The sequence below is a fragment of the Glycine soja genome, chromosome 3 (assembly GCF_004193775.1).
Source record: "Glycine soja cultivar W05 chromosome 3, ASM419377v2, whole genome shotgun sequence".
Lineage (NCBI taxonomy): Eukaryota > Viridiplantae > Streptophyta > Magnoliopsida > Fabales > Fabaceae > Glycine > Glycine soja.
In genome coordinates, this window is record NC_041004.1 from 39,878,973 (window position 1) to 39,904,076 (window position 25,104).

The 25,104-nt window shown below is 33.9% G+C and overlaps 2 protein-coding genes and 1 pseudogene across 6 annotated transcripts; 2 read left to right on the forward strand and 1 right to left on the reverse strand.

The window, feature by feature from the left end:
• Positions 1-118: 118 nt before the first annotated feature.
• LOC114406944 (phospholipid--sterol O-acyltransferase-like) lies at positions 119-11,576 on the reverse strand. Of its 5 annotated transcripts, none has more exons than XR_003665562.1 (16): positions 11,247-11,573; positions 10,531-10,666; positions 10,275-10,419; positions 9,563-9,732; positions 9,389-9,465; positions 6,804-7,017; positions 6,537-6,711; positions 5,913-6,012; positions 4,285-4,379; positions 3,983-4,034; positions 3,741-3,812; positions 3,140-3,308; positions 2,122-2,226; positions 1,748-2,041; positions 1,572-1,661; positions 119-689 (listed from the first exon to the last, which is right to left on the reverse strand). XR_003665562.1 is itself a non-coding variant. In XM_028369827.1 (16 exons), exons 1-15 carry the CDS (start codon positions 11,466-11,468, stop codon positions 1,580-1,582), a joined length of 1,872 nt encoding a protein of 623 aa, XP_028225628.1. In that variant the 5' UTR covers positions 11,469-11,575; the 3' UTR covers positions 119-729; positions 1,572-1,579. The 5 variants fall into 5 exon arrangements, 3 of the variants coding, with proteins under 3 accessions (XP_028225628.1, XP_028225627.1, XP_028225626.1); XM_028369827.1 differs by having other exon boundaries at positions 119-729; positions 1,957-2,041; positions 6,537-6,684; positions 11,247-11,575; XM_028369826.1 differs by having other exon boundaries at positions 1,957-2,041.
• Positions 11,577-14,267: 2,691 nt separating this feature from the next.
• Positions 14,268-19,817, forward strand: LOC114406945 (BRCA1-associated RING domain protein 1-like). Its single transcript, XM_028369828.1, has 13 exons — positions 14,268-14,600; positions 14,720-14,773; positions 14,880-14,950; positions 15,391-15,486; positions 15,595-15,941; positions 16,055-16,318; positions 16,469-16,569; positions 16,800-16,986; positions 17,084-17,190; positions 17,454-17,544; positions 17,846-18,011; positions 18,877-18,995; positions 19,287-19,817. The coding sequence occupies exons 1-13, from the start codon at positions 14,512-14,514 to the stop codon at positions 19,629-19,631; spliced, it is 2,037 nt and encodes a 678-aa protein (XP_028225629.1). The 5' UTR covers positions 14,268-14,511; the 3' UTR covers positions 19,632-19,817.
• Positions 19,709-24,679, forward strand: LOC114405270 (annotated as a pseudogene).
• Positions 24,680-25,104: the final 425 nt, after the last annotated feature.

Below are 25,104 nucleotides of genomic sequence, written 5' to 3' on the forward strand. Positions count from 1 at the left end.
ATTAGTTTGCACTAACAGTGTATACATTTATAATATTAAACTATTAGTTTGCGCTAACAGTGTCGAGGGGCAACATAAAAAATGATCCGGTAGACCATAAAACCAAAAGGATAGCAGATAGGGAAAAAGAATCTTATTCACAAACGAGCTTATCAAAACGTTACAAAATTGTTTAGCCTTTCCTGGTAAGGGGCGTACATCAAACTGAACAATTAGGACATAATCATCAATTTTCGAATCATACATCTTAAACGGACAGAGCTTTAAGTTTAAGCACATATTTGTGGAGTAAAAGAGAAGTAGTAGGACAAATTGTAGAGAAAGAATGTAATTGTTACGAAATCAGAGAACAAAAGTTTTCAGCTTCACTACTGTCATCTACACTATTTGTATTCTCACTTCCCGTGTCAACTTTTTAACAATGGATTTAGCATATCACTATAGCCTGTATGTTTCTAGATCATGAAAACTATCAACCAACTGAACAATATAGCTCTACAGATCCACCACAATTCTAGCCAATTATTTATCATGGATGGCTAAGTGGGAAGTGAAGGAGTAATTCTGGTATTCATATGCAGTGCCCATGCAAGTATACAAAGTTAAAGAATGGCCAAACTCCAAAAGTCATGGTTGTATGAAGGAGTAATTCTGGTATTCATATGTAGCGTGTCATCCAGTAGAAAACACTGCCAGAAGGTAATCATATCAGCACCGGGGGTGAAAAAACTGAAAGTTTGAAATAACAGTAAAAACAGAGACAAAAAAGGCACCATTAGTCTATGCATACGATTTTAGTTCCAAATAATATTATGACCACATACTGAAGATATGAAATGTCAGATAAGAATAGAAAGCAAGATTCTTGACATTCCTGAGAACAATATATATTACCTTTTACCAATATACGTTTCTTCATAATGCAAAGCCTTATGAAAAATATTGTTTTATTGTTATTGTTCTTATTATTATTTGGTAAGAAACTTATTGCATATATATAGACACTTTGAGCCACTGCCTTTTTATGTTCTATTTTTGCCTTGCACCCACTGGTTCATGTGCCTTCTATCTAAGATAGAGTTTCTTTTTTTAAGAAGAAGCAAATAAAAGTATTATTAATGGTGGCTGTGTGGAAGAACAAGATGTGCCCATCACAATCCCAAAAAGATACAATTGTCTACTTCCAGCAGCATTAGATTTTGAGTTTCTGATCAATTAAATTTAATAACTTCGGCAGATTGTGTAAATTTAGCTCAAGTTGTGTAACAGTGAAAAGAAGTTATTGAAGAAGCAATATATGCAGTTGTGCACATTAAGTCTATTACTTATGCAAATCACTGACAATAGCAAGTCAGATTAGTCAAGAGAATGACTTTAAAGGAGAAAATGATAACCAAAAGACTGAATGAGTAATTGAAGGTTTAAGCCAAGGACTCGGTACATCTGAGAGTCGTGACAGTCGAGCAATTTTAACTAACTTATTCTCAAGTCTACCCTGCTCAAAATCATATAATAGGGCACATTCAAGCCAAATAAAGGAGAACAACTATAAAGAACATTGTAGAATGTACCTTATTATTTACAAATAATGTGACAACAATTCAGCTGTTGTATATCTCAACCTGCAGCTTTGTCCCAAGTGAACATCACCAAAAACATACCTGCATTATAGTTATGATACAGCTGACATATTAAAAGAATTAAAAAGAAAAAAAAAAGTAAAAGGATAAAGATGTTTCCAACTTACGAAGTTTTGTTATGCAAAAATGTTGGGATTTATGATTAATTCTGCAATTCAGCTAACTTAACCAGTAGCCATCTTGTGAACATGAAATTATCATTATTTCTGAATTTGGTTCATTCTTCCTCAATTGGAAATGTGTGCTGAGATTTCAAAAATCATATTCCTCCCAAAATAATAAATCAAAATCTTAAATATAGGAGACAGAAAATAACCTATATTCACAGTACTCAGGCCATGCACAGCGAGCTTTCCCATAATCCCAATAACAGTCCTCATCTCTTAAAGGACCACGCTTAGCTGTAATGGAATAAAGTCATAAAAGTAATAGGAGATTCTCAGCTGAACTATTTAAAATTGTTTATAAATGTGCTAAGTACCTTTTTTTACAAACTTCGAATTTGCATCAGGATGGATATCATGCCACATCTCAAGCCATAATTCCCTCATTAGCACTGGTGATCTAACGATGTTCCTGTGATTTGCTACAAGAATATTGTGTCAGTTTATTTGTATGTATCCTTGTAGCCTTGCAGATATTGAGACCATACTTCTTGCTCATCCATAAAAAGTTGCAGACACTAATCAATAAATCAAATTTATATTTTAGAGAAAACCCTCAATTTGGTCTTTCATAATTATGTATTACCACATTACTCCTTCAAAAATGTTGGTCGCTGAATTAGTCCCCTAAAGATTCTTTCTGCAACCACTGTAATCCTCCAAAGATTTTGCCACCAACTTAATCCCTTAAAGATTTAATTTATCATCAAATCAGTTCCTCAAAGATTATTTTTATCACCATTTTGTTCCTCCATAAGAACCAATATGGTGACATTTTAGATCTCCCTCAAAGATATAATTTCCCATCAAATTAAACTCAATGGTTTTTTTCACCGCTTTAATCCTTTATAAAGGATCAATATAGTGATACTTTAGATCTTTGAGAAACTAATTTGGTGACTAAATGTTTAAAGAGCTAATATGGTGACAATTTAAATTTCTGAGGGACTAATTTGATGACTAAATTTTTGAAGGACTGATGAAGTAACACGTACAAGTTTGCAGGATCAAACTAAGGGTTTTCTTTATAGTTTATAATGAAATTAATAAATAATTGCACGTGCAGGTAAATAACCCTTTGCTGGGTTAATAAATACATTTAACCAAAACTTTTCCCTGGGTTTTCTTTTGCTAAGTGAATGAATTCTTTAAGTGTTAATTTTGTGACCTTTTACTTTTAAATCCAGTCAGAAAATTGACAAGATACTTATCTACACTGAATTAACATAGCCTACGTGGGCATGAGTCATGACATTCATAATTTAGTTGCTGTTATTTTAGTCATAAATAAAACCATCAATTAGTCCATGACAACTCCCAGGACAAGCCATGCACCTTTATCAAGCTCCCAAACTGCTGTCCTCTTTCCAGGAAGACTTTCAGAATCTTCATAATATGTTATGTACTTCACCCTTGGTGATCTTGTCATGTTTGGAACAATATCTTCTTCATGGGGATGTTTCACATTCAATTTAATCTGTACATCTGAACCATCATGCTCTGACTGAAAAGTCCGAACAAAGATAAATATAAAGATTATGATACAAATATTAGTACGCACGCAAAAAAGTTAAATTTGAATCTGATGTGACACACATACAATTACAAACCATAGAAAAGTGGATAGGGGGGAATAAAAAATAAAAAAAAACACAACCATGGTCTCCTTGGAGTAAAACAAATTGCATGTTCTCCTTATCAATATCATTCATTTTCAGCAAAGAATTGTGTGGTTATGACTTACAACTCATGGTCACACCTATCTGTCTAAATAAAGACATGCAGCAATAATTCAATATTGTACATACCAGCAAACTAATAATTTAATTTAATAGCACACGTTTGCAAATGTATTTAAACATTACTGAAAAAAAACATAATCACACTTAATGTCTTAATCAAACACTACTCACACACCATCTTTAGAGCGAAATACCTGTGGAGCTTTTGTTATGTTCACTTTTGGTCCAAGCCAGTTTTTGCACCAGGAAAGGGAGAGATATGGCACCTGTAAATAATTGATTTTATTGTAATCCAATTGTTGAATGTAGATGTAATGCTCACACATCCCAATTCCAAAAACAGTGGAAGTACAAAATTAGGAAAAATGGTCGATAAATACATTATGCATTCCAATATAATCACAACCACAGTAAAGGAAACACAAACTAAGTTTACCGTCTCATCGCCACTTATTGCTCCAGGGTTCCCTTCAACCTGATTCCCTGACCTGACAGTTGAGACTAAAACACTTTAACATGTTTAAGTTTAAATTGAATATTCAGAAATATGTACAAATAAGAACTGTAATAGCAATAACTATTTCCCTATTGTACACATTGCTTTATCAAAAGATAATATTAGTTTGCAAAATTAATGGCAAAATTTTTAACCAACAAACCATCCCCCCCTCCCCAATTGATTCCATTTACAACTACAGAAACCAACACTCCTGAAAGGCTGAAAGATTTGACAGTTACCTTGAGATTAGAGATCCTTCAAACTCATAAACGACATCTGTAATGATCCAATTATCAGGGTAAGGCTTGCCGCTAGGAGCATAGTAGTAACCAACCTATTTTTTAAAGTCAAGATGCCGGAATTATCATTCACAATAACACTATATCTGATCAACGGATTCCCCAAAGATTTACTGTATAAATAAAGAATTTCAGGATACAGGTAAATGTTGACAATTGGGAAAAAAAATATTAATATACAAAGATTTTGCTAATTGACATAATTTATAGTTAAATAAAACATAATTTTAGCTGTGAGTATACCATTGTTACCCTTATACCACTAGAAAGTATTCAGTATCCAAACAATAAGCACAAAGAAGCAAAGACCAGAATATAGCACAGATAAAAAGTCAGCCTAGAATGTGAAAGACCAGAATTCAGAGCATTGAATGTTTTGAATTTTCAATAGAACTCAAAATATTAAAGGAATGGAGAGATCAGATTAATCATTTTTTATTAATTTATTCCCACACTATGAAATGCTTCTTTGTTGTATATTCCTCCTACATGTGGCCTCCTCTTCTGAACACAGCTAAACCAAAATGAGGGAAAGAAATAATGTAAATGGTAGAAAATAAACATGATGAGGCATATAAAATGATCAAATCACAAAATCTACTGGTACTTGTGATGTGACTTCAGCAAATGTAGATATTTCATAGAACTAAAAGATCGGAGAACTTTACAGCTTTCAGAACCAAATAAAGCACACTATTTGTATGCAGGTGCATCATACATATTGGGCCAATATTTGTTACTTTTTTCAAAATAAAATAAAATAGCAATGTCAAATATGATAAACTAAAACACGAGCGATAGAGTTCACAACTCAAAACAAACTACAGCAAAATATAAAGAGAGTTTAATTTTATGTATTGTCAGTGTAAATTTACTCTATCAACAAATCACAAAACATGTTAGGTATGAGTTTTAAGGTAATTATTGTAAAAGTCAACAAACTTATCATACATGACAATTTGTGATTGAATGAAAGTGTAAATACTCTTTAGACGGTCAGTGCATTTAAATTAAATTCATATAAATAAAATAGCATAAATATGTTTTTAGTCCCTAAAACTTAAAATTGATATTTAGTTCCTGTAATTTAAAAAAAAAAAAAAAATAGTCCCTCTTTCCATACGTCTTTAAAGACTTTGCTTATATAGCTAATGGATTACAAGTTGCTTACATTACATGGCAACCCACTTTAATTTCATGTTCTTATTATCAAACGTCCTACCACATGCGTGTTTTCCTTTCAACGTTTTCATTCTGACAATGTTTGGGCACAAGCGCATTTGGACAGAGGGACTAAAACAAATATTTTTTCAAATTATAGGGACTAAAAAGATCAATTTTTAATTCAGAGGATGAAAACAAACAAACCCCAAAATTGAGGAACTAAAAACATATTTAAGCCAAATGAAATTCTTTGAATGAACCCTTTACAAGCAATCCGTAAAAACCCTTTACCCTTTACGTGCGTGTGTGTGTGTAAACCAACCTTCATTTGAATAAAATTCTTTTGTATTTGCAATTAAGCCAGACACTAGAAATAACAGCCATTTTGTAGAGAGAAATAATACCTTTGTTTTTGAATCAGTCCCATAGATGCAGAATACATTTTTTATTGGCGGCCGATCCCAAGGTGTAAGGGGATTAAGAACAGGATCGCCAAGATATGATCTGAAATATTAAAGCATTCAAGCATATGCCTGTTCAATAGTAGAAGTGTAGAACGACAAGTAACAATATAAACATGCTTAGTAGTAAGTAAAAGAATATACAAAAAAAAGTAAATAAAAATAGAAATGAAAACTCACTAATAGCAACAAAACATAGTCAAAACCAAGAGTTCAGGACAGCTAGTGCAATAGATATTAGAGAAGATATGTTTTTATTCATAATCATAATTCCTTGTAAATGAAAGCACCCTATTTACAGTTCCTTATTAAAGCTCAAAAGTGTAACAATATCCATAAATAAGTTTAAAATTTTCTTTGGGGAAGAAGGGCTTAAGTTTCATATTCAAAACAATCCTCTACAGTAAGAACATATTTTCAGTCAGATGATTCCCTTTTGGATGGCCATTCTTAGAAGCACCCCTAAAAAAAATGAAGCTTCAGAAGTCTCAATTTTTGGCTTTTCATATAAAATGATCAAAATATTCTAGCAAAATATATTTTAATGATTAATGAGATAACACTAACTTCTCTAACAGGTACAAGAGCCTCTTGCTGTCTGGGTCATAATCTTCAATTGCTTTGAAAAAGGTGCCATCTGATATTTCCCGAGCTGAGAAAGATAATTGAGTAGGTAGTCCACACTCCATGCTGGACAAGTTGGCCTCGGGTATTTCTGAGAATGAAGGATATGCATCAAATGCTGCAAACAGACATTACAATTAGGCAGTTGGGGGACCAAAAGCACCATAACTTGATTGCCCACTGGCAAAGTAAAAGATTCATCAATCTTACCACGAGTTGAGGGAATTTCAATGTTGATTATTTTTGTTGGCCACCCAGATAAGTTTGTCTTAAACTCCTGCTCATCACAGTGATATGTTTGTGGGCCCACGTGACTTCCCCCAGAAAAATGCTTCCAATATTTATTATCTGTTCTACAGTACTTGGAAAAAGGCATCATCCATAATGATGAACCAAAGGAGTTGAACATCATCCGAGCTGTTCCCTGATACCTTAAAAAAATTATGATAAGCATGCATTAAGACAAGAATAAAACTGCATATGAAATAGTAAACATGGTAAATCCATCTATTAATCGATAGCAGTTAGATGTTTATCAAGGAGTTGATAAACATCTAGATTCAGACAGTGATAGAACATGGTGTAACTTCAATCACTTCCTGACAATTATGATGCACATCTAAGAAATCAAGTTGCTAATTTCTATGGAATATCCAGCCAGCTGTTAGGAAAAAGACCTAAAATAAAAAAGGAAGGAAGAACTGAATATATTTCTGTCTATTTGAAGTACTAGTTCCGATTCCCTTTTATAGGCTAAATAATCAAAGGAAAGAAGGAAAATAATCAAAGATACAATATATTTATCATCCTAATAATATCAAAGAAATTTACTACACTTCCCCTCAAGTTGGTAAATGGATATCAATCATTCCAAATTTCCTAGTAAGTTTCTGAAATTTCATTGTAAGGAGTCCCTTGGTGAATACATCTGCCAATTGGAGCCTCATTGCCCCAAAAGGATGTAGGCTATGGCTATAAGATCATTTCTCCAACTTCTCTTTGATGACATGTTTGTCAATCTCTATATGCTTGGTTCTATCATGCTGTACAGGGTTGTGGGCAATACTAATAGCTGAATTATTATCACAAAACAGCCTCATAGGGTCTTCATACTTTATCTTGAGGTCATCAAGAATGATCTTCATCCATTACAGCTCATGATACCACGTGCCATAGCTCAAAACTCTGCTTCTACACTAGACCGAGCAACTAAATTTTGTTTTTAACCCGGCATAGTTTGCATCTATATACACTTCCGTGAATATTGCACCTTCTCTTCTGAATAAGAGTCTTCTTCCTGTACTTGCCTTCAAATATTGGAGGATTCTATCTACTAGCTGCAAGTGTCTATCCTAATAATATAAAAAGTATGAAATATTTATCTATCCTAATAATATCAAAGATATTTACTACAAAGACATTTACTACAAAAAATATTCTTTAATATGCATGCATGAAAGCCAATTGTTGAAGGTTTCATGTTATCTAAAAGATTTTCTATTAGCAATTTGGTGTTAAAAGAGTTTTGAATTTGAGACAAGCGAGAAAGGACTTGGAAGCATATGGGATTCCAGCAAAAGAAGTAACTCAACAGTTCAGAATTACTTAATTGAAGAAATTTTAGGTAAATTTTTACATGCTTGGCTTCACGTTGAAAATTTGATTTTGGGTCTAAAATTGATTATGAGTTGAAACCATTTTTGGTAGCTTTTGTGTCGGATAAATTATTTTACAGTGTTTTGTTGCTAACTTGCTTTTATAATAAAAACATTCAAACATAAATTATATCACTTTCAAATCAATTTTAATCAAAATCAATTTTATCAACGTTCATCCAAACACACAGTAAGCCCATCTCAAATGCAAGTGTAGGCCACTTTCCAAATCTATCCCATGTCATGTTGCCATTATGTGGATGAATATTTAGAAGCATGACAATAGGTATAACATATGAAAATTAACGAATTTATATGTTGCAATCAGATAATAGAGTAAAGAAAAGACCACTAAAAAATGAATAATGATGGACAAGGAAATTCTATAATGTTGTTAGATTATAAGCAGATGAAATGTGCAAGCAGTGCAAGCAATGGCAGGATGCCAAAGTTAAAGATATGTGATATTGCAAAGCTCCCAAGTGGGTGCTATAACAGTTAAGACAAAAGCATAATGAGAGATATTGTATGCATCCTATTAAAGTAAAAAAATAAAATAAAATCTGTAAGTGGGTGCTATAACCATTAAGATTTAAGAGATCAGGTAATTATGGAGTAACATCTTCTTGATTTAGATTTCTGGTCTTTCTAGACCTTCTTTCTCTCTTCCAAATTTACATACCTACTTAGCACCAGCTGTTACAACTGCATGTTGGACAAATGAAGCACAAAACATAGAGCAGAAACAGCATTATACTAGAAAATCCATCCAAAAAACCACTCCGTGTGAATGTATTTATTGCTAGTGTTGTTTTAGTCAACTACTCATATAAATCAAATTACTTACTCTTCTGTATTTATAAATATACATAGACCATTCCAAAGCAAGCTTATGCCAATCAATATAATATAAACAACTTTAACTATACAATTTACCCTTTGCTAGTTACATTATAGTTTAGACTCTGCCCAAGAAGAAGGTATCAGAAATATTGAAAGCCAAAAAAGGGGCTATGGAAATTTGGCAATACCGGAATGAATAACAGACATATAATATTGGACAAGCATTAGCCTAGATAAATTAACAAACAAAAAAGCAAGTGCAAAAGAAAAAAGAAGTTGTAAAAATTAAAAGGTAACCTCGGATATAGGAAGACCAAATGTGAATCCAGAAAGTGTTGCTTCAATGGTTTCCATTGCACCAAGAAGGGGAGCTCCTGAGACAACCAATCAAAGAAGGAAAATCAGAATATCAATTCATTCATATCAGTAATATCCCCAAAGGGGTAACAAATGTACGTAAGTCAATCATACCAACAGCAAAATAGGCACGAATATGTTGATCCAACCACTGGATATAATGTTTTGGTGCAATCTCTAGCTTCAACCACTCCAAGAAATAACGGAAAACATGATTACCCAATGAATGGGCAAAAACTAAAGAGGGGCCACCACGAAGTTTGTAAGCAGTTTCAAATGTTATTCTGCAAAGAGAAATACAATTTTATGTAAATATCGTCAAGGTAACTAGCAAAACAATTTTATCTAATCACCTGACTTTTTGAGAAGAATAAATAAATAACTCGCATTTTTTTAAAAGGTGCATTCGCAATTAGGTGTACAGATACTATTAGAATTCAACCCTTTTGTAGCTAACCAATATTTATCAAAATATCATACTAGAGCATTTAAATTTGTATGTGTAAACCTGCCAATTTTCTGTGTATATATGGATTATTAGAATGACCAGGTGCCAAGGTTTGACATACATAGAAGCAAACATACAATTAAAATTTTACAGACAATGCAGCAAGAATATCACTATCATAGTATCATGTACACATTTACGAAAACTTTTGAGCACTGAAAAGTTAATTAGATAATAGAAACAAATTGACCCATAAACAAAACATACAAATCAGACAAATGAAAACAATGTTGTATATAGCAAGCACTTTATCCAAATCACTGCAGGGAACAACAGCCTTGCTTACAGCAAGTCTGATGCAAAGATCTAGAGACGTACTTTAGCTTATGAAAGTAAAGGTCCCGCTCTTCAAGCTTGGAGGGCGACAATCTCCAATCATATGGAACAGCAATTATTGCATTAGCTTCTATGCCAAATTCAATACACCACTTAATCCATTCTTTCCAAACCGATGAAAGAGGTCCTGCCATTAAACATGTACATGATACATTAGCAAACCATAAAGTACAAAAAGCTACAACAAATACAGGACAAAATCATATTTGACAAATTGACATAGCATAAAGAAGCACACCTGTTATATAACCCGGATCAAGTTCTGTAATACCAGAAAGACCACTATCAGGACGGGACTTGCAATCAGGATGATCTGTCTGATTGTAAGGATCCAACACCATACACTTAAGCCAGCAATTGACAGCAGAAAGAAGCTGCAAAACATATTAATTATCAGTTTCTCACATACTACACTCTTAACTCTTTAAATCGTAGCTCGTTAGAGCTAATTTCATACACAGTAAAACAAACACAGGAGAAAACGCTGCTAAGCGAGTAGTTATACATGGACACTTCAATATTGCAAACACCTCATTGACACACATTTTTTCTCTCCATCTCTCTCTTTTTGTCACATCATACTACGTATCATACTCCTCACTCTTCTAGCTCTTTCTATTTTTAGCTGTACACTTGTATCTCCGTGCTAAAACTACGTTCCAAGCAGAGCAAATGCAGAAACTATCTATACGTCGATATTCTTTCAGACGCATTCTTCTAGAATCTACATAATCTACGTCTTCGTCAGCATAAACACACGTATAGAATGGATACAAATTGATACAACAGACACAATTAAGAGTCAATAACATCGATCACCAAGAAAGAAAAATCTCTCGTGATTTTTCTTCTTTTTTTTTTCCTTTCAGAGACAGCAAGATTTGATACTCATGCAGTAGAATCCAAAACGACGTAAAAAAACGAAGCAAGAGTGAGAGAGAAACGGCAACGTACTTTGGTTGTGTCGAGCCAGACCAAATCGAGAGGGTTGAAATCGAGCGGAGAGTAAGGACAGTCGAGAATGGACCATGCTCGGAGCTGAGTGGATGCGAAGCCAGGGATTATAATGCCGGAGAGCTTCGAGTAGTCGAGCTCGGCGCCGTCTTCGTCGGAAGCTCCGGCTTCGGCGAGCACGGCGAGGAGGAGGAGCCAGCAGAGTAACGGTTTTTTCGCCATTGTGAAGGAGAGGGATGGAGGGAAGAATGAAAAAAACGTGACTCTGACCAATCGGTAGTTAGGAAGTGTTGCGAATAAATGAAAATGAAAATTCCAATCGGAAATGGTTTTTGACCTTTTTTTCGGAGTTGAATTGAATTGTATTCCAATCGGAAATGGGCCCTTGTCTGCTTCCACTTTACGGGCCTCTTCGGACTTTTACCCTTTTTCCCCAAAGGTGTTTAAAAGATTACAAAAAGAGTAAATTATCATTGGTAATTTTGTTAAGATGTTATTGATACAAATTAATCTTGTAATAATAAAATTTTATGGAAGTTTGTGAATTGATTATTTTCTTCTCAATACAATCTTGTGAATTTATTACATATTCAAAATCAAAATCAGTATTCAAATTACATATGTTTCGGTTATGAAAACAGTAATTTATTCTTCAGAAAATTGGTACATATTTGATATACATGAAAAAGTATAAAAATAGAATCCGGTATTCGGACCAATTATAGTAGAGGTTATTATTTGTAAAGAGTATAAATATTAGATATAATAATATTATTTTGTTATTGTTCTAGAAAGGGAAAAACGAAAGCAGTGGTGAAAGACGGGGAAAGTGGAAGACACGGGGCAACTTATTGGGAGTTTATGCATAAAGGGTTGTGTATTGGAGGTGGAGGCTTCGGAAAGGTGGATTGCAGTTAAGGACCACTTACCAGTTACCACTCAACTCATCTGTGCTTGAGTTAGATTTTCTTCCTCTGCCCCATAACAGCAATTCTCACTTCCACTTCCTTACTACTTTCAGCTTTTGATTGTACAAACACTTCTCTTAAAAGTATCTTGACTTTAATCATGAAATAAACCGCTTAATTAAATATATCGTTGTTTATGTTTTAATGTTTTATTTATTTTTATCTTTTATGTTTTAAAATTCTAATTTAATTATTTTTATTTTTATAAATAAGTCATAATTATTCTTTTGATATTTTTATTTTGGGATATAGTTTTAAATTATTTTTTAACTAATTCAAGATATGAAAACTATTTCATTATTATTACTTCCACAAAACTATGAAACTCAACTAATATATGTATCCAAAAGGGGTCAAACAAGGGGAAAATTGTTCGAAAAATGAAACTCATAAACAACTGGGAAAAAAATGTTTGAGTATGTTTATCTTCAGCTCGTGAATTTAGTGGATACAAAACTATATGATAACGCTTAGATTTTTTTATTCAAGAGTTTGATCTTTGTATGATTTATCATTCATGGATCTTGATAAATATATTTTCATCCAACAGAACCTTAGGAAGGCATAACCTTAAAATTAAGGGTGAGGTTCTAACGAAGAAATACTTACGGGAATACTTAGGCACCCAAAGACGAAAAAGGATGTAATAAGCAACAAAATACTTTGGAAAGTTGAAAATAAGCATAGATTCAAGGATTTTCTCAACTTTTTTGTTACTCATTGGATTTACTCTTCACTTGATTTTCACTACACGGGTATTTGTTTAAGGATCAATTTTCAGTCCCGAAAATACAAGAAATTTTTTTATCTCACTCTTGTTACGAAATAATAAATTAATTAACTCTAGACATATCTTAGTTTTGGTAAGCCCAAATCCCACTTTTAAGCAATGTTTAATCCTGACATAAGGGGTAGAGAATATTTATTCACATAGAACATGAATAAATTTTAATGAGAAAAATACAAATATATTCTTCTTATACTATTTACTACTCCGATATCCTCTTAATGCTCCTTTCATGTACATTTCTTGGGTAACATATAATCATAAGTAAAATAATCATGGATCTGTGATGAGTTGTAGTGATGTTTTTTGAAATTTTTGTGTGAATTATTACATTTGTACTTACCTTTAATACATTTGTATAAATTTTAATAATTATAACAATAAAGATGTTTTAATAATTATTGTATATATTCATAGGAAAAAAATGTCAAACAAGTACATGTTTTAATTATTTATGGTCATATAAAAAATATTCCCAACCATTTTCTTTATAGTTAACAAACATTTTTTTATAATATGCATAGAAATAATCCTTTTAGGACTTAAAGTATCATTCGTGAAACAAATATTCCTTATGTTTATATCTTCTTTTTATTCAAACATCAGTCAAAATTTATATTTTTCACCTAAGTTTTGCAAAATTCACGGTTATGCAACCAAAAGATTTTTGAATGTGATTTTGGAAATGGGAACTAAAGCTTTTTTGGAAGAAAGAATGTCTTGCTCAATGCTTATGTGATCTGTCATGATATTTTGTGATATAATTTTTATGCTAATAAACCGTCATTGAATTGTTTATGTTTGACAACAAGTTCTTATGCTAATTTGAACAGTACTGTGGACAATGTGAGAAACTATTGACTAGAGTGATAGGTTAATTCCTCAAACAATAAAGAAAATTGGGAGACTGTGGTGGGGTGAAGAGTTAGTCTAAAATGACTAATGTATTCTCTTATTTCAATGTTCTTTTGAGTATGAATAAATTGATTTTTTAAAATTGTAGTCCTCTACGAATAGTTGTAAATTATATCTCAGTTATTAAAAAAAATAAAAATTAACTGAAAATATTGTATGAAACATACTTTGAACTCTTAATAAATAATATGTAAAAGACAAAAATAATAGATACTCCAAAATGTAATAGTAGATTTTTTTTAATATATATATCTTGCATAATTTGAATAATCATTCCCAAATCAATGTAATAAAGAAAGGGGGGGCAGCGGGAGTGGGATGTGCTCGAAATCCGAAAACGAAAACTAAAAAGGAAAGTTGAGAGCGAAAAGGAAAAGTGGCGCTCGCGCTCGAAAACTTAAACGTCGTCGCAGCGAGGCGCCAATGAAATCCGTGACCGCGCCCTCATTCATCGTCAACCAATCTGAGCCGTCCACGTTTCCATCACATAGCATCATTTCTGAAAAGACCGCCTCTCCATAAAAACCAAATAAAATCTCAAATCTCTTACCAGCTTCTTTTCTTTCTTCCCCCCTTTTTCTCTAACCCAACAAACATGGATGATTCTGGAAGTAAAACTAAACTACTGAATCCATGGATGCTCCACTTTCAGAAACTCGCTCTCGAACTCAAGTGCCCTCTCTGGTTCGTCAATTTCCATTCTCTCCCTCTCTTTATTTGTAACTCTCTATTTCGCTTTTATAGCCTTTACAGGCACACTTTTTTTTTTAATTTTGTTTGAAAAAATTCGCTGGATCTTGCAGTTTGAGTTTGTTCAAGAGGCCGGTATTACTTCCATGCAACCACTTGTTCTGCAAGTTCGTTACTTCTTCTTCTTCTCTGTACTGTTTGGCTGTTTTATTGTGCGTTTTTTTTTTGGCTTCATGAAAGTGATTCGAAATTTGGATATTTTGTGTTTGGCAGTTCATGTTTGGCTGATTGCATAACGGCTGGGTCTGAATGCGCTGTTTGCAAGACAACGTATGCTCAAACAGGTAGCTTGTTGTTAAGCTTTGCATGTGTTGCTATATGTTCAAGTGCCGGGGTGTGTTTGTCGATTTTGCCTTATTTTATTTTTTGATTGAAAAATCATTTTCATTCCTTAAGTGTTACTATAGTTCCCAAACTAAATAGATTATGTAAGTAATCTCTGCAATATTAGAAATGATACTAAATAGCCCTTCAATTATTAAAAATTCCTTTAAATGCCTCAGATGTTAGTAAAAAATCCTTTAATATTTCAGAGTCTACTTTTATAATTTCATTACCTTAAAGACTATTTAGCCGAGAAGGTAATACTTGAAGGAATAAATTGATGGTTTAGCCTTATTTTTCTTTTTAATGGTTTATGTTGTGGCTTAAGCTATGTTTATTTTTCTTCCAATTTTTTATTTTTTTGGTCTGACATCTAACCTATACTTTCTATGGGTGGCAGATGTAAGGCACATACCTTTTGTGGAAAACGTGGTGGCAATATATAGAAGCTTGGATGCCACTTTTTGTGCTAGTTTGTTTCAGTCGCGTTCTTCTGGTGAAGCCTCTTTGTTTTTGGAGAGCTTTTCTGATTGATTGAAGAAAAAAAAAGCTATGTATTACTTGATGCTGATTTGATATTGTCTTTTAAAATTCGTTGATGTAGGTGATGGGAGGGTTTTGGAGCCGTGCCAAACAATTCTTAATTCAACTTCTAGTAGTTTAAAAACTGGCAAGCTTCCTCGGAACTTAACTAATTTGAATGAGGTTGGGGTTGGCCAAACTTTCAAATCCAAGAGTGTGGTGCATGATAAAGCTGAGGAGCTTGAGTTGTCTTGTGGGAGAGGGAAGCCCAATCCAATGCAATCTTCCCTGATGGGACTTGGGGGCCGAGAACAGTGTGGAGTTATGGAAATGGATGTGAATCAAGTAACACAATCAGCACCTGATAGCCCGCCCTTTTGTGATACCAAAGGTTCAGATAATGACTGCAGTGATCAAGATAGTGAGCATGTAAGGAAACATACTCTCTTATTTATGGTCTTCTGTTTGTACACAGTTAAATCAATGGTAGGTCTGATCCTATTTCAACATGGTTTCTCATTCTCACAAACTCTTCATTTCAGCCATTACCTCCTGGCAGATTGGAAAATTCTTCACTAAACAGAGCAAGCACAGGAAATGGAAATTTGAAAGAAAGAATGGGACAGCTTAGGTCTGAAAGTTCGGCCTCTGAAACTGAGGGTCTGGCAAGGGATCTCAAGAGGCAGAAGATTCTGGACTTTAAACCTGGAAAGGACCCTGGTGCACCATTGCCCACAAATGCTTCAATTTACTTGTGTCCAATTGGAAGGATCTGCTCATTTTGCCAATCCTCTAAAATCTCAGAGGTAATATTTCATGTGCATCAATTTCCTGCATGTTATCATTGCCAGTGTATCCCCCTTTTCACTGAAAACTATGCTATCCTTATGCTATATATGTTGCTGGGCTAATTGTTGAAGCTATTTTCTGGTCTTCATGGTGATGAATTTTTGTAGGTTACTGGACCAATGCTGCATTATGCAAATGGGAACTTAGTTACCGGAGATGCAGCCATGAAACCAAATGTTGTACCTGTGCATAGAATTTGCATTGACTGGTATGCTAACTTGATATTTTGAGTATTCATTGTTCATTACTATAGCCTCCTAGTCTGTATATTTGATGGAATTGTTTGGACTTGTGAAGCCACCTAAACACAGATACCAAATCCTGAATGATTATGTGTTGTTCAAAACTTTTTAATATGCAACCATTACACATTTTAGTATATTTTGGCTTTCTTTTTGCATTTTGCTGATTAATGGGGTATAAACTTTTGGAATCTAGGGCACCACAAGTGTACTTTGATGGTGAAGTGGTTAAGAATTTGAAGGCAGAGGTGGCAAGGGGAGCAAAACTTAAATGCAGTAAATGTAATCTAAAGGGAGCTGCTCTTGGCTGCTATGTCAAATCCTGTAGAAGAACTTATCATGTTCCTTGTGCAATGGACATCTCAGATTGCCGTTGGGATCATGTACTTTCTCATATTAAAGCTATTATTTTTTAAATTGCTTAAAAAATACTTGTGCTTTGTATTTATCTAAACTTTGCTGGGGCATTAATTGGTTCAGGAGGATTTTCTCTTGCTCTGTCCTGTCCATTCAAATGTCAAATTTCCATGTGAGAAAATTAGGTCCAAGAAACAGGCAACACAGAAGCATCCCACTTTGTCTCATCTGTATGTCTTCTTGTTTTTTGCGATATATTTAAGCATTATTATAATCTCATTCACTTCCAATGTTTTGATGAATTTACAGGATTTCAAATCATTTGCTTATTTACTTTCAGCATTTAATGTCAATGGTTTAGACCACAAATTAAAGTACAATGCATGCTACTATGATAATAAATATTATAGTTCATCTCTGAAATCAGAGAATTTTGCATATTTAACAGATGCATCAAGGTTTGATCCTATTACTGAGTAACTGCTGTATACAGGCCATCTCACCACTCAAATCCTATTGAAGCTTCCCATGATGATGATGAAAAATTAGTATTTTGTGGATCTGCTCTATCAAATGAAGAAAAGGTTAGTATGAAAGTTGTGCTTTCTTTCATGAAGTTTATTTGCCATCTTCAATATCTTTACCATTTTTCTTTTTTGGGACTTCTACTTAATTGCAAAAAAAAAAAGGATGCTGAATCTTTTAATAAGTTGAACGATTTGACTTAAAATAAGTGTTTATTTGTAAATCTTCTGTCTCTACCTGTTGATGTGTATACCTTTTGAGGAGCACACTGCATCACCCTGTGCTTTATGTATCATGTTTTAACTAATTGATATATTTTCCTGACAATTTCTTTTCTGTATTTTCTTCTTGATGCTGCAGGTACTTTTGATCAATTATGCAAGCAAGGTTGGTGCTACTGTGACCAAGTTTTGGACCTCAAATGTCACTCATGTAATTGCAGCAACTGATGCACATGGAGCATGCTCCAGGACATTGAAAGTTCTGATGGCAATTCTAAATGGACGATGGGTTCTAAAAATGGATTGTAAGTTGTTTAAGTTTTTTGTTTAATGTTTGCTTACTTGAGTTGACACTTATCTTTGATTTTAATTCTAGACAAATATTGGCGATTTTAATTTGAGGGTTTTAGTTTGGAAGATGGCTTTCATTTTGGCAGACATGAAAACAAGGTCAATTATGTTCTGTGTTTTAGTTTCCCCTGATGAATTATAAATTGACCCTAGTAAAAGTTACTCTTGATCTAAATATTTGACATTGTGGTAATGATTCAATCATATTAACAAAACCTGTTGATAAATTCATTTATTTTTCTACTCATGAAAATCTTGAAATACTACTAATTTGGCATGAAATCTTGTTAGTTACTAATATAGCATCAAATACAGGGTCCATTTGTTTAAGCTTATTTAAAAAACACTTTTAAATAGAACAAGTAGTTTTCTATTTTTTATGTGTAGTCTAAACTTTTTTTTAAAGCAGTTTTCTATTTCTTTAAGAAGGAAATTCTATTTGCTTCTTAAAACATTACTTTTTTTTAAATCACCTTTTTAAAGTTTAAACAAATTGGCATAACATCTCCTTTTTTAGTAATCTTAGGATCCACATTGGGGTCCTTGCACCAGGAGCCTGGGGTGTGTTGTGGTGAAAGGAAATTAGTATGGAGAGTATTTGTATGGATCTAACCTTGATACTCTTGTTGCACGTATTTGGCACCTAGCCACCTACTAATTGGTTTGCTAACATGAGAAATTTGTGTTGGTGCTTGAAACTTAATTTTCTACTTATGCTCCTGCACCTAGTAATATTTTTTCCTGTCTAATCCATGTTTAACTGTATGACTGTCTAATCCATGTCTAATTCATGTTGATGTCATCTATTTTGTGCTGTAGGGATAAAAGCATGCATGGAAGAGGTAAATCCTGTGGAGGAAGAACCATATGAAATTAATCTTGACAACCAAGGATGTCAAGGTGGCCCAAAAGCTGGCAGACTTGGGGCATTGGCCAATGTAAATATTCTTTCATTGCATTGTATGTTCATGTAAAGGCATGGATTGTGTTTCTTGCACTGTCGAAGTTTATAATATCAAATGCCTCTAATTTTCCTTCTCAACAACTGAAGCATCTAGATGGATATGTTAAGGCTATATGTTCTGTTTCACTCAGTAGTGACTTGTTGTCTAACATTTGTATTTCTTGTCTTTGAGGCTTACGATATCCATTGATATTCATTGTTAAAATACTTGCTAAATCTCTTCTTTTTAAGTTCTACACTAATATTCCAATTGTTGTGGTAGCAGGAGCCAAAGCTATTCAATGGCTTAAAGTTTTATTTTTCTGGGGATTATGTGTCAACTTATAAGGAAGATCTCGAAGAATTAATTGAAGTGGGAGGAGGTAGTGTTTTGAGAAGCAAGGAAGAATTGGAATCACAAAGACATGAATGCAAAGGAGATTCTTCACAGTTGCTGATTGTTTACAACCTGGATCCTCCTCAAGGATGCAAATTGGGGGAGGAAGTTTCAATTCTTTGGCAAAGGCTAAACGATGCAGAGGATTTAGCTGCTAACACTTTACAAGTCATTGGTCACACATGGATTCTTGAATCAATTGCTGCATGTAAATTGCAGCCTTTTGTTAACTAAAATGCATTAGGTAGCTGATATTTTGCCTATCACTTGATAGGGTGTTCGTTCTCCAGAAGAATTGGTCAATTGTGTACATGATATAGCTTGAATTTATTTTGTCTTACTCTGGTCACTGGATGTTAGGGTGTAATATTTATGTAACATTAGTTTTGTCTGCTCTTTTACTAACTTGGTTTTGTTTGCTCTTGCCTCTAATCTCAAAGAACTTTGAATAGGTAATAACATGTTTAATGGTTCAGTTCCCACTGAGATAGGATTGATATCTGGGCTTCAAATTCTTGAATGGAATAACATTTTGGCTAATGGGAAAATTCCTTCTTCCTTGGGCCAACTCAGGGAGCTATGGAGTCTTGATCTCAGAAGTAATTTTTTGAACTCTACAATTCCTTCTGAACTTGGCCCATGCACAAATCTAAGCTTTTTGAGTTTAGCAGGGAATAATTTGTCTGGTCCTTTGCCTATGTCATTAACTAATCTGGCTAAAATATCAGAATTGGGATTATCAGACAATTTTTTTTTGGTCAACTTTCTGCATCTCTCATCTCTAATTGGAGTCAATTGATCTCCTTGCAAGTCCAAAACAATACATTTACAGGAAATATTTCTCCACAGATTGGCCTGTTGAAAAAAAAATAACTCTCTGTACAATAATCTGTTCTCTGGTTCCATTCCCAAAGAGATTGGAAACCTGATGGAAATCAAGAGTTAGACCTTTCACAAAACACATTCTCTGTTCCAATTCCACCAACACTTTGGAATCTGACAAACATCCAAGTCACGAATCTTTTCTTCAATGAGTTCTCTGGAACCATTTCCACGGATATTGAAAACTTGACCTCACCAGAAATCTTTGATGTCAACACAAATAACTTGTATGGGGAGTTGCCAGAGACCATTGTTCAACTAAATGCCTTAAGAAATTTTTCTGTGTTCACCAATAATTTCACTGGCAGCATTCCCAGAGAATTTGGAAAGAGTAATCCTTCTTTGACTCATGTCTACCTTTCAAACAACAGCTTCTCTGGAGAACTGCATCCTGACTTGTGCAGTGATGGCAAGCTAGTTATTTTGGCAGTCAATAACAACAGCTTTTCAGGCCCATTGCCAAAGTCCTTGAGAAATTGTTCATCACTATTTAGAGTCTGGCTTGATGATGATCAGTTAACTGGAAACATCGCAGATGCATTTGGAGTACTCCCAGATGCAGAAATAAGTTGGTTGGTGAGCTCTCCTGGGAGTGGGGTGAATGTGTGAACTTAACTCAAATGGATATGGAAAGCAACAAACTTTCTGGTAAAATTCCATCTGAGGTAAGTAAGTTGAGTCAATTAGGGCATCTAAGCCTGCATTCCAATGAATTCTGTAACATTCCATTTTTTATAAATTAATTTAAAAAGAATTGTTATTTATAAATAAATAGAGTTTTAGAAAAATGATGAGGTTTTTGTAATTAAATAAATAAGAAAAAATAACTTTATTAAAATAATGATTTGAGAGAAAATAAAAAGGATATCTATTTGATAGAAAATAAAATAGTTTATTTTAATAAAATAATAAAAATAAATAAATAGAGTAAATAATAGGTTGTGAACCCTAGTTATAAATAAGGAAATGTTAGGTCATAGCTTCTTAGTCTCTTCTTCTTCTCAATTTTGTTTTTCCTTGGATTCATTCACCGTTAGATCGTCGTAAAATTTAAGCATCAGGTTTGCAACTCAATTTTGAGTATTTACGCCGTTGGGAATTACGAAAAAATGTCGGAGTTGAGAGAAATATCCTTCGCATCGTAACTTTTCCTTTCCCGTAGAAATTCAGAGCTGACTCGGTAAAACTACAATCCTAAACTCGTTAACCATTGGAATGTTGTGAAATTTTGATATGTGTTTCACGATTCATTTCCGCACGTCTTCACCGTTGGGATTTGCAAAATAATGTCTTCGGATGGAGAAAGGCACATCGCACGTAGGACCATGGAATGGAGGCTTCAATCCCTTTTCCTTTAACCCTAATAGAGCAACCTGAGTAAGAGCTCTAGAAAGTACTAGAAATGTCACAATTGATAACAGAGAACACTTTAGTGACTACATCGAGGTAAGAGATGAATTATTCACAACTGGAGATTAGTGAGAACTTGGGATCCTTAGAGTATCAATTGGAATGAATTTTGAGGTGTTTTTATAATTTTTTATTCTATCCTTATAATTATAAGTATGAATTATATATGTTTGATGAACTAGTTGATGTCCCAATGAGAAATTGTTATGAAATTGATGTGTTCTTCTATTGAGTGTGAACCCTATAAATTGAACCTTTGTCTAATTAGCGTGAATTGATGAAATTAAATAAGTAGAGATTTAGCGTGAGAGGGAGTGAGACATTGATTTTGTATTTTTTCCTTTTCATGTTTTTTAGGTTTTTTTATAGTTTAAAATTAATATTATATTTGAAATTGAGCAAAGATTTCTAGTAGATTTTGACGGCCTTGTTTTGAGCCGAATATATTTTTAATAAGTTATATTTGGTAACAGTGAAGTGAATGTGAACCTTTTATCCACGTGAATTTGTATATCAATATATTTATATATTTTATTTATTTATGTATATGTCGGAGTAAAGGGTGCCACAAATTCAGTGGCCATATCCCACCTGAAATTGGAAATCTATGCCAACTTTTATTGTTCTACGTGAGCAGTAACCATTTATCAGGAGAAATACCCAAGAGTTATGGCAGATTGGCTCAGCTAAATTTTCTTGATTTATCAAATAACAACTTCAATGGAAGCATTACTAGATAGCTCGGTGATTGCAATCGCTTACTGAGTCTGAATTTAAGCCATAACAATCTATCCGGGGAGATACCGTTTGAACTTGGCAATCTGTTCTCAACCCAAATCATGTTGGACCTCAGCAGCAACTCTCTTTCTGGAGCTATCCCCCAAAACCTTGAGAAGTTAGCATCATTGGAGATTCTCAATGTCTCACACAACCATCTATCAGGGACAATTCCACAATCATTTTCCAGCATGCTCAGCCTTCAGTCTATTGATTTTTCTTACAACAACTTGAGTGGTTCAATCTCCACAGGTCGTGCTTTCCTGACAGCAACAGCTGAAGCCTATGTTGGCAACTCAGGTTTGTGCGGTGAGGTAAAAGGATTAACTTGTCCCAAAGTGTTTTTGCCAGACAAATCCAGAGGGGTTAACAAAAAGGTTCTTCTAGGTGTTATCATACCAGTTTGTGGCTTATTTATTGGGATGATTTGTGTTGGAATCCTGCTAAGCTGGCGGCACTCCAAAAAAAGCCTTGATGAAGAGTCCAAAAGAATTGAAAAAAGTAATGAGTCTATTAGCATGCTGTGGGGAAGAGATGGAAAATTCACATTTTCTGATCTTGTTAAGGCCACCAATGGCTTCAATGACATGTACTGCATTGGAAAAGGAGGATTCGGAAGTGTTTATAGAGCACAAGTACTCACAGACCAAGTTGTTGCTGTTAAAAGGCTCAACATATCAGACTCTGATGACATTCCAGCAGTGAATCGCCAGAGCTTTCAGAATGAGATAGAATCACTTACTGAAGTGAGGCACCACAATATAATAAAGTTTTATGGGTTCTGTTCTTGCAGAGGACAAATGTTCTTGGTTTATGAACATGTACACAGAGGAAGTTTGGGGAAAGTATTGTATGGAGAGGAAGGAAAATCGGAGCTAAGTTGGGCCACAAGGCTGAAAATTGTGCAGGGAATAGCACATGCAATTTCATACCTGTACTCTGACTGCTCCCTTCCAATTGTGCACCGGGACGTAACACTGAATAGCATACTACTAGACTCCGACTTAGAACCTCGTCTTGCAGATTTTGGCACTGCAAAGCTGTTAAGCTCAAACACTTCAACATGGACGTCAGTTGCTGGATCCTATGGCTACATGGCTCCAGGTACATGTTGCAACCAATTTATTTTCTTGGGTATATAATCATTATTATAAATCATGCTATCAAGTGGCATTGGAACTCTTGTTTATGCAGTATTAAATATATATTACATGATTTAATTAGAATATGAGTTAAATGGTCTAACTTAAAAGCATATTTATCAAATGATTTAATCATACATCGGCAAGTATGTTAATTTTTATAATAATTACCTTAAAGTCATATTAAGAATGATTTCTGATTGGTTGATAGGTGAAATATTACAGTGATTGTGCATGACAATCAAACTCCAATAAATAGTTTCTTTCTTAGTACAATTTTTATTTCTTTAACCAATGTCTTGGTATACTCTTGTGTCATATACAGTGCTTTAGAGAGTTAGAGTTGCATTCAGCATATATATACTCTTGCTATATTCATACTTATGATATAAATTAAAGGGTGAGATGATTCACTAACAAATTTGGAATTTGCAGAACTAGCTCAAACAAAGAGGGTCACTGACAAGTGTGACGTGTATAGTTTTGGAGTGGTGGTTTTGGAGATAATGATGGGAAAGCATCCTGGAGAACTCTTGTTTACAATGTCTTCAAACAAGTCTTTGTCATCAACAGAGGAACCACCCGTGCTACTGAAGGATGTGCTTGACCAAAGGCTTCGACCTCCAACGGGCAATTTAGCAGAAGCAGTAGTGTTCACGGTGACCATGGCTATGGCATACACACGTGCGGCTCCAGAGTCCAGACCCATGATGCGTCCTGTGGCACAACAACTGTCATTGGCTACTAAGCAGCCTTGTCTTACAGAGCCATTTGGCATGATAACCGTAAGCAAGCTTACAGCAGGGTTCCACAAATAGTGTATCATGTAGGACAGGGGTCTATGCCATTACTTGTATTAAAATATGCTCTTTTTATTTTCCACACACAATTAAATAAGTATACTTGCTAGTAGAATTATATTTTAAGTTGAAACTTAAAATAACAATAAAGGATAGGCTTGATGATTGAAGCTTCTGTATGATCTACAATTGAATTAGTCATGTGTGTGTATATATATTCTCTCTTATAAATAAAATAATTTTACATTGAGCACACTTTTTTTGTCTTTTGTTTCTTTATAGTTCCCGTACCATTTGTCCAAAAAGAAAAAGAAATTTGCCATGAATGAATAATCTTGGGGCAGATGCATCCCTCACTCTTTAAATAAGATGCATTTATAAGTTTTTGGTGAACTGTTATTGTTTAGGAATTTTTTTGAACTGAAATTCAAGCTAGTCCTAATTAAGAGTTGGCTTTGTTGTAGTGTAGAATGCATCAAGGTGGCATAGTGTGAAATACGTCTTAGGAATCAAGTTTCACAGAAAAATAACTATAATTAATTAATCAAAGGAGATATCATATTGCACCTCAGGCATTTACGTAATATTCTTGATATAATTGAGATGAAAAAGAAAAAAGTCTACTATTCTAAAATTATTTGTCACAACTGAGCGATTGGTGACTCTTGACTGAAATGAAAAAAATGTATTTTCTTC

Coding starts and splice junctions, on each gene's coding strand:
- LOC114406945 (XM_028369828.1), top strand. CDS start 14,512: ATGGATGATTCTGGAAGTAAAACTAAACTACTGAATCCATGGATGCTC. Junction 15,942..16,054: donor GTGATCAAGATAGTGAGCAT/GTAAGGAAACAT, acceptor TCTTCATTTCAG/CCATTACCTCCTGGCAGATT. Junction 16,319..16,468: donor AATCCTCTAAAATCTCAGAG/GTAATATTTCAT, acceptor GAATTTTTGTAG/GTTACTGGACCAATGCTGCA.
- LOC114406944 (XM_028369826.1), bottom strand. CDS start 11,468: ATGGCGAAAAAACCGTTACTCTGCTGGCTCCTCCTCCTCGCCGTGCTC. Junction 7,018..9,388: donor TTGGTCTTCCTATATCCGAG/GTTACCTTTTAA, acceptor TTAAGGTATCAG/GGAACAGCTCGGATGATGTT. Junction 3,813..3,982: donor CAATAAGTGGCGATGAGACG/GTAAACTTAGTT, acceptor AATTATTTACAG/GTGCCATATCTCTCCCTTTC.